The sequence below is a fragment of the Bidens hawaiensis genome, unplaced genomic scaffold (assembly GCF_021521415.1).
Source record: "Bidens hawaiensis isolate Kalapana, Puna unplaced genomic scaffold, B.hawaiensis_p1.1 tig00021364_1, whole genome shotgun sequence".
Lineage (NCBI taxonomy): Eukaryota > Viridiplantae > Streptophyta > Magnoliopsida > Asterales > Asteraceae > Bidens > Bidens hawaiensis.
Window position 1 is genome coordinate 117,221 of NW_027493315.1, and position 10,483 is coordinate 127,703.

Genomic DNA, 10,483 nt, shown 5'->3' on the forward strand with positions numbered 1-10,483 from the left:
TGTAAAAGAAGTTAGAACAATGCAATCTATTGTAAATTACTTAGTAATGTTTCTTTATGAACAATGTATTTGATACCAGTTGTATCTGTTACATTACCGTTTTACGATTCCGCAAATCGCTTAACGGGGTGTGACACAATGCAACAAAACAGACCACAGTTTCGCTCTCTACCTGTGAAGCTGAGTATGTAACTGCCACCAGTTGCTATTCTCAGGTTCTACGGATTCAACAACAGATGCGGGACTATGGTTTGAATTTTCTTACAGCACCTATCTTCGTAGATAATACTACAGCTATTTTAATTACAAAGAATCTGGTAAACCACTCTAAAACTAAACGTATTGAAATACGGTATCACTTCATTCATGATTGCTACGAAAAGAAGTTGATCTTCGTAGACAAAATTCACACCGATAAACTAAATGAAGATCTTTTCACCAAAGCTTTTGATAAGTCACGATTTCAATACTTATTAAAACCTAATGGCTTAAAATTTTTGGGCGGTGTTGATAAGAGGGTTACCGAGATAATAGGTGGATTGGGTACCTTGTGAACCTAAACATAAAAGTCACTTTTGGATTCTGTAAATAATTTCATATGATTTTTGATTTTAGGGGGAGAATATCTGAAAAACTGAAACATTGAAAATCTGAAAAAGCTAAAAAAACACTATAAAATTCAAAATTGTCAAAACAGTAAAAAAATATTGCTCCTCAGAAAATGAGTTTTGAAGCAAAAAGGAAAGATGATAGTACATTGATTATCTGGTCCCAAATCCAGTAAAACGTAGGAATAAAAGGCAGTGTGCTTAACTGTATTAGTGCATTGGTAGGCCTTTAAAACAAACAAGTAGGGAAAAGTAAGTGATATAAACTTAAATATGCCAAATTGAGGGGGTGTTAGTTTCTAGCAAAAGTCTTGATAATGATGGCAAAAATGTAATAGCTGGTCATACTCAAGCCTTGTAATCAGAATGATGTGTTATAAATATGTTAAAAAGCTATTAGTAAGTGGTTAACACTTCAACGATGTATGGTCTTATGGCCTTAAATCCTGTATTGATGGGATGCTTTAAGGTTCCTGGATTATCGGGTCTTTATGCGGTTTATCATATGGGTATTTATTTTGATGAATATTTAAAATACTTTAAAAGCAAACCCGCAGTCTAAGCTGCTTTATAAGTTATTAAACTTGATCACATAAGTACTTATGTACTAAATTCATTACTGACTTGATCAAAATCCGCTGTTAGACATTCATTGTCCCCTTGCTCGCGTCTTATTACCATTAAGAAACAGACCACAAGGGACATAGTGTATGCAAGCCGACAGATGAAATCCTGCATACTCATCCATGGAAAAGGACCTTAGGGTATTGCTTTATAACGGGGGTATATTTTGTAGTGAGGATTATTTTCTAGTATTGCTTGAAAAAAAAAATTTTGATCTTATTCTAAGGTTTAAGTCAAGTTGGGGTGACTGTGTAAAAATCAAATTATTCTTGAATCAAGATTAGAACTAATAGTTCCTGATATTAGAACTAATAGTTCCTGATATTCTATGCTTAATTGAACCAATTAATCATATCATCGAAATTTCTGAATCATTTGTTTGGAAGATTTAGGTGGCCAACAATACCAATGACTGACTTAACACCAGTCAGAAAAAACGCTGAAAATAAAAATGTGATGGAAGGGCAATTTGGTCAATATGATTCCTTGCTCAAACTCAAAAAATATGTGATGTTATGTTTGTAAATAATTTAAAGTTTATTTGTTTGATTTACGTGCTTTTCATTTAAAAAAGTCAGAAAGATTTTATTTCTGATTTAGTTTTTCAACTCTCGATGTTCGGGTGAATTATTTTTGGGGTGTGAATGGTTTTCAAGAACAATGAATCAAGCTGCGTCTCTCAAATCATTTTAACGTTTATCTATTATATTCAAGGTCATTGATTTGGACTTGATATACAGTGCATTTTCAAATTGAGCTTATTTAAGTTATTATATTGATGTACAAGGACATTAAGTTGTACTTGTGACATCACATGGGTGTGAATTACAAAAACTGGTCTAAAGTACAAGGATATACTTATGCAGCGCATAATTCCGAAAACTTATGCGCCACATAGAGGATATATATAGGGATGTAAGACCTCGACTCTCGGGAATTCTACAGTTGGTAATCATGTAAAAAACTTATAAACATTTAAAACCAAGAAAAATTTCGTTTTATTTAAAACCGATTCAGAGTGAATAACAGCGGAATAATAAGTGTCAAGATTCCCAAAAGCTTAACAACATTTTAACCCAAAGCAACTCATTTTATTTGAAAACTAGTTCAGAGTAAAAAATCAGTGGAAAATCATAAGTACAAAACAAGTCCCAAAAACCCGGGAAATGTGCCCAAAATCAAATTTAAACATAACTAGTAATAATTGAAAAGAAATAGTGTTCATAAGTAAAATCCCTGACTAGATATGCCGTCAACCGTCCAAGTAGTCTCGAGCACGTCCAAGCGGTAAGCATCCTCCTCGTAACCTGAAAACTCACATTAACATACACACAAAGTCATCTTGAGCTGAGTGAGTTCAAGTTTTAATAATTGACATCTGTATAAATCATTCCAAGAATTTAAAATATAAATTGGGATATAAACGGTTAGGCCATAATAAACGGTAAGTAGTCATACTTATATATCTATATAATTATATCCCTGTTCATAACATCCAAGTAATAACATCAGGGTCGAGCACACATACAACCCAAATACGTAACATTCCATCCAACGTATGCAAACACAAGGTAGGGACACGCAAACATCCTTTGTCGATAACGACTAATTAACATCAAGGTCAAGCACACGTTCAACCCAAACACGTAACATTCCATCCAACGTATGCAAACACAAGGTAGGCATACGGAAACATTCTTAGTCGATAATGACTAATTAACATTAGGGTCGAGCACACGTACAACCCAAACACATAACATTCCATCCAATGTATGCAAACACAAAGTAGTCATGCGCAAACATCCTTAGTCAATAACGACTAATTATCATCGCCAATCATTGGCCATATAATAACACATGTATAACATACGTATATATATTATTCCAAAATATACCATACTACAAGTAAGCCATCCTTAGTCACTAATGACTAACTAACATCCCTAATCATAGGCCATATGGTAACACATGTGTAAACATACATACATAACATCCCAAGATGTACCATAATACAAGTAAGCCTATGGGCCATAAGGTAACATATGTGTATACATACATAATTAACCTCCCAAACATACCATAATACAAATAAGCCTATGGGAAATCGTTTAAACGGTTCATCATGTAAAATCAGTTGGGTGTGTATGCTAGCCCGAAACTTGAAAAGAATAAAAAGGGGCATCATGAACTCACCTGACACAAGGCACGAAAATACCACGAGCTAGAGAACCCCTAAGTATCCCCCACAACTCAAACGCCTGTCGGTTTACATACAATCATCACTAACGGTACCGAAATGACTCGTTTATCCTACGAGACGTTCTAATATGTTTCAAGTTACCTAAAGCCTCAACCTCACCAAGTTCGTTTAAAAGAACTTTAGTCGCTTCAAGAACTCACCAACCGGGTTTAATATGGTTCATATCCTACGAGACGTTCTAATATGGTTCGTTTAAAAGAACTCACCAACCGGGTTTAAAAGAACTACCTAAAAGAATATGAAGTTTAGTCGCTTCAAGAAGCTTTGAACTTGAGCTTTGATATATCTTTGAAGGATTATGACACAGGCTAGTAAAATATTGTGTCAAGTGGAATTTGGATTTATAAACATATGTGGATTTTACCTTCAAGTATTCAAATGAATAGCAAGGGTTCAATCCATAGGACACCCTGATATTCGAATATTTGGATCGCGTAATTTACTAAGATGAAAATTCAATCCGTAGGACATTTTCATTTATGAATATGTTTGAGTTTCTATGAGGTTGGTTAAGTTAATCATGGATATCACTAAAATGAGGGAGGATTGTTGGTTATTTTAGCGTTATTGGATTAACTTGTCGATTGAGAAAATAACGTTAGAGATTAAACGAGTTAGGTGGCGCGGGAGTGCGGGCTCGATTTAATTATAATGTTATTTGGGCTTTATAATTGGATTATATACTTGGGTTTAAGTAAGTAATTTACTTGGGCTTAAGGCTAATATTAGATGGGCTTAGAATTATTTTATTTGGGCTCATTTGGGAATCAATAAAAACATGTTAATCGAGATTTTCCCTGGCAGAATTTTAATTATCTCTCATCGACACACATATAGGGAGAACAACGGTTACTGGTTTCTCTCTAGATCTACATCAAGAAAAATAAAAATTCAATTTCATGTGCAGAAATTCTCTGTCTTATCTGATAAATCATTGTGTGTAACTCACAAATTGTTTTATCTGAAAATGATTCACGATTCAGAGAATAATCCAGTTTGTAATTTCTTCATCTACAATGACATACAAGATTACCAGGTTTGTTTATTTGTTTAATTGATTGATTTTGGTTTATAGACTACACAATATATACAACATCATGTTGAAACTAAAGGGCGCATTCGGTAATGATGGAGTTCTTTACAACCTCAATATGATCCATTGCAAGATTTAATAAGGCATTTCGGTTCGTTTTGAGTCAACACAAGATTTAAGGTTTATACATGTTTTTATAGGCATGGGGCAAATACATAATTGCCTTATTTACGTTGAACACCTTAAGTGGTAGGTTGCAGAAGTAATTTGTTAAATTTGATTTCTTGGTACGCCCAACCCAATATGATTCAGTGTTATTTCTGCACACTTTAAAAACATTATTTTGTGTAACAGCCCGCTGGTCGTCTTTGGACAACACAACAGCTTGTAGGCAAACCTGCTTGTATATTTTACAGTACTGGTTCTCATGGTGGCGGGCAAGAAACCACCTCGTAAGTACCTTATAGCTCAGCTCGTGTATTATTTATTAAAGTATTTAGTTCTTTTATATAATGTGTAAATAGTTATAATTTTATAGGTTGGAAATACATGAAATATTAGTCGTTTGGATTTTGGTTAATCGGTATTTGGTATGTACACATTGCTAATTTGTTGTTACAATTTCACTTTTAAGTAAGTCAAACTATTATGTATACATATGGATATATTATTATATAATACAATTGAAAAGTTTGGTGCCGCTAAGCCCAGATTGGGCAACTTGGAGGCACCATACTTGTCAATTTCATTTTGTTTGTTTGTTTTTTATATTTCAATCTCTTTTATTGTTTTTTTATTGTTTTTTGTTTTAGTTCTAGTGCCGTAACGAAATAACGGAAGCCGAACAGACGTCAATATCGTGGTTTTTAGTTTGATTGACTTTCGGTATCGTAACAAACGTGATAGAAACCGACTAATTCTGCCAAGACTCATAGCCTCGACGTCCGAGACCGAAAACGCACGAGTATACCGACGGACACCACCCCATTTGTTCACCTCAATTTTTAAATTATCCGTTTTCTGCTCTGATACCGTAACGAAAACTGACCGAATGCCAATTTTGTATTTCTTTTAGTTCCCGTATCCTAACAAACGTGACAAAACCGACCGAATTCACATGGACTCAATGCATTTTGTTTTAAACCCGGTACCGAAACGAACGTAACAAAAATTCACCAAATGCCAACGTTTTTTTAGCTCCTATACCGTAACAAACGTAACGAAAACCCACCGAATGCCAATGTCTTTTTGTAGCTCCGGTACCATAACGAACGTGACAGAAATTGGTCAAATTTGCGTACAGCCACCATCTCAATGTCCAAGATCAACAACACTCGGGTCTTCCCAACTTCCGTGTTTTACTGACCGATGTCACCCGTTAGCCAACCTCAAGTTTTATATATTTTTCATTTTTATTTTTGGTTTTAGTTACGATAAAATAACGCACGAAACCAAAACCAATTGAATTTGTCTCGATTAATCGCCTCAATTCTCGGTAACGACAACACTTAGGTTTTACCATGCGTCGGGTAAAACCTTATGTCACACTGATATAACGTTTAATATACATAAATCTAATGTACCTTTTATATAATATTTTAGTAGTTTATGTTTGATTTTTGTTAGAATTTGTATACTGCAAACAAATTTAAATAATGTAGATCCCGGGACTTGTTCGTGGTTAAAGAGAGCAAAAAACAAGCAAAAATGAGCTAAACTAGTGGACCGGAGCATCAAGAAACAAACCAGACCAGTCCAAGAGTGAACCGGACCGAACCAAACTGGGCCACCCCCCTATCCGGAGCGTCGCACGACCAGGGGGAAGCCCATCGCGCGGCATGGTGGCATCAATCTTCTAGAATGTTCGAATATTGGGCTTTGGGCTTTATATTTTCCAATTTAAAGACCCCTAAACTAAACCTTAATCATAACTTGAAGCCACCAGCCGACTTGGACGAATTTGGGAGCTCAAGAGGTGATATTTTGGAGGTTTTGGAGGCTTGCAATCATATGGTGACATGCTTATCATTCAAGAACGAAGACCACGGGTTTTATCGCGTTTAATCTTTTGTTTCTTTTGTTTATCACCATGATTTCTTTTATCATTATTTTGTTTGACTTTATGATGCTAGACTAAACATTATAGACTACCTAGGCTTGTGATGAACTTATTTTGACGTTGTGATTTGATTTGGTATTTATTTATCGTTATGGTTTTATGATTTAGTAAAAGATTTAATCATATTAAATTGATGCATATGGATACTTAGGATTGTTTGATTGATTGTTATTATTTCATAGTTGCCTTAATTATTGTTTATCATTATGATAGGTTGCTATTAGGTCATCTACTTTGTGTTTTTGACTATTTTATGATTGATATGCATTAAGATCATAGGAATAATAGTTATTAATTAAGTAAACCTAAGTGTGCTGCTAACCTAATATATGTAAAGTGCTAGGTTATTGATAAATCTTTATTATTTAATCTTTCAAGATTTAGTTCTTCGTAACATGTCCGTCTAGGTTTGATTATTTATTGTTGTCTATTGAATCAATTAAATATATTAAATTGCCTTTGATTTCTGTGCTGTAAGGTAGGATTTCGTATAAAGGAACTAAGATATAATTAATTAGGTGACTGTAAGGAAACTTGTTTTTTAATATTGGTGTCCATTAAAACTTATTAGAAACCCATAGGTGTCTTCTTGAGAAGGGTCAGGGGTCCTGTTCGGGTTTTCTCTTAAGTGTCTATTTTACGATCCTAGTCCATAACTAAATAATTTCTCGGTTAATTAACAACTGAAATTTAAGGGATTTTAGCCTAGGTGGTTTCTTTTCATCATCTGAATTAAGTCCAAGTTTAAGTCGCCTTTAAGTTTTAGTGCTTAATTTAATATTAGTTTAATATTAGTTTTTAGTAAAACCCCCCAAAATAATACTAAATAAATAGTTGTGTTTGTAGTGAAGTCTAATTTAGCTAGTTAACGTAATTAAAAGAGTCTCGTGGGTTCGATATCCGGACTTACTTAGCTGTACTAGAGTCGACCGGTTCACTTGCCGGTTAGTAGTTTTAGTTAAGTTAAGAGCCTAGAATTATTACTTAGTGTCTGGATTAGCGTTATTTAGTTAATAAATTAATAACTACTTTTAGGACATCAAGTTTTTAGTGCCGTTGCCGCGGACTCTTGGCGATTGCGTTATTAGCTTTGATTAGACTTACTTGCTACATACTTGCTACATGTTTTGTTTTGTTTTGTATTTGAGTCGTAGGAGTCTAATTAATTTTAGTTTAATTTTTAGTTAAGTTTATTTTATTTATTTTTAATTTTATTGTAATGTTTTCATAGAGTCTACTCAGTTGGTCTTGTGCGTTTTTCAGGTTTATGCCACATTTTTGTTCGCAAGGACAACCTCCGTTAAAGTCAGAAGCCAGCTCATCATCACTGATCACCATAGATTCTACACCAAAGTCATCACTACACAGTTCACCACCATGGAGTCTTAGACCCATTCCTGATAATCAAATAGCCGACAACAACCGAACCTTTTAGCAACAAGCCTTCGAGGGTTTCACAGAAGACCACTCACCCATCATCACCCCCGTAATCGATAACCCTAATTCCTGGCAGAATCCCTCGTACGTCATAGCCAATCTCACTCAGAATAACCAATTTCATGGTCGTGATGTGCACCAGCGCACATCAACCGCCTTACTCGTGTGCTCAGAACGTTAAACTTGCAAGGTGCTAATGAAGATGCGATTTTCCTTCACTTGTTCCCGTTTTCACTCACAGGTCGTGCCGCCACCTGTCTCGACTCGTAACCCGCTGGGGCATTCAATACTTGGAAGGCGTTGCGCACCGCATTCATCAAGAAATACTTCCCGCCTATCAAAGCATCTCGTTTTTGTGATCAAATTCACTTTTTCCACATGGAGCCGGATGAGCCGTACTATCAAGCTTGCGAGCATTTCCACAACTTACTGTCTCGTTGTTCACAAGATAGTCTTACTCCTTGGGCCCTTGTTGTGAAGTTTTACAATTGGCTGACATATGAGACTCAGGCTCGATTCGACACTGTTGCTGGAGGTAATTTAATAGATAAGAAAAATATGGTTGAGTGTAATGGCATATTTGAGAGTTTTGCCCGGTCCGAGTTTGCTAAAAAGCCACGTAATGGGAATTCAAATCCCGTCACTAGTACACCCTCATCCGCCCGAGGTGTGCACCAGGTCAATCTGGATACTAGTGTGGCTACTATTGCCTTAGAGAGCCTAGCCCATGAGATGAGAGAACTTAAGGCTAAGGTAGATAAGTGTGAGTTGTGTAGAGGGGGGCATGGGACTTTAGATTGTCTGTTAATGACTCAGGAGCAGGTAGAGTTCATAGGAGGGCAGAATAGGGTTCCTAATGCTTTTAATGGAAATAATAATTCGAATTGGAAAAATTATAAAAATAATAATTATAACTCTAATTGGCATTCCTCCAGTGCACACCCTGGTTTCCAATCAAATTTAAATCCTAACAGGGGGCAGGATCAGTCGTTTAGTAGGGATCAAAGTAGTCAAGGTTTGAGTAATGGGAAGGATTTGAGTAGTGGTATGGGTAGGTTAGAAGAGATGATGAAGCAAATACTGGTTAGAGATCAGGGATCTTAGAAAAAATTTGCCGATCATGATTTACTTTTGAGGAATCACCAGTCCACACTCTTATATCTTCAAAGAACCGTAGGTGATATAGCTCGACATTTAGATGAGAGACTCCCAGGTCAGTTTTCGGGTTCCACTTAGAAAAATCCGGCTGCTCAGTTAAATGCCATCTCCTCTCGTAGTGGTAAGGTTTTAGGTCCGGAATGAGATGTTGAGGTGGAGGAGAGAGATGAGTTGATAGATGAGGAAATAGTGATGAAGACTCCTGGGAGAGTGCAAACTAGGCTAGGCCCAGCAAGTACCGCACCAACCAGTGAGCCCATAGTAGGAAGAAGTGAAGAAAAAAAACCGAGAGAGGTTAGGTCGTCACCGCTTATAGATCATGCTCGTGTCCCGTATCCAGCCCGTGTTAAGAATCAGAAATTTACTAGAGAGTACGGGAACTTCTTAGATATGTTTAGGCAGCTTATAATTAATCTTCTGTTTATCGAGGCCCTCAAGCATATGCCGATATATGCCAAATTTTTGAAAGATCTTATTAAATGAAAATAAAGTATGGAGGATCTTTTGACCATTCTACTAAATGGAGAGTGTTCGGCAGTAGTTCTCAATAAGGTTCTGGAAAAGTTACCCGATCCCGATGTTTTCACTGTTCCATGTTTGTTCGGTAGGGATACCTCGTCCCAAGTATTAGCGGACCTAGGAGCTAGCATAAACCTAATTCTGTATTCGTTGTATGAGAGGCTAGGCCTAGAAGAAATCACACCCACCCCTATGTCATTGTCTTTAGCTGACCGCTCGGTGAAGTACCCTAGGGGAATCATAGAAAATTTGCTCGTTAAAGTCGATAATTTAGTTTTCCCCATAGATTTTGTGGTTCTAGATATGGAGGCTGATGAGAGAGTTCCTATTATTTTAGGTCGTCCATTCTTGCGTACTGCTAGGGCACTCGCTGATGTTTTTGAAGGTAAGATCACTCTGCTGGTGACGATAGTGTCACTTATGTTTCTAAATCCATGAGACACCCGAGTGGTCAAGACGGTCTCATTGATCCATGCCATCCTGTTTATTCGATTGAGTCATTTATTTCGGGCATGGATCCACGTCTTGATCATTTCCGTTCCGTCAGAGTTTGTATGGAGGAAGAGAGAGAGGTCGCGAGTTCTTGAGAGTTGATGGAGTTTGATAGAGAGAAGGGCGGTGGAAAGCGAAAGTTTGTGGAGTTTGGAGAAGTTGGAGATGAAAGGAATAAGATTGTTAGATGGTCGTATCGTGAGGTAGTTTCTTAAATGGCCATGGAGCTTTAC

General features: G+C 36.4%; 1 protein-coding gene across 1 annotated transcript; it reads left to right on the forward strand.

Annotated features, from left to right (window-relative positions):
- Positions 1–9,731: 9,731 nt before the first annotated feature.
- LOC143563345 (uncharacterized) lies at positions 9,732–10,196 on the forward strand. Its single transcript, XM_077050909.1, has one exon. It carries the CDS (start codon positions 9,732–9,734, stop codon positions 10,194–10,196), a length of 465 nt encoding a protein of 154 aa, XP_076907024.1.
- Positions 10,197–10,483: the final 287 nt, after the last annotated feature.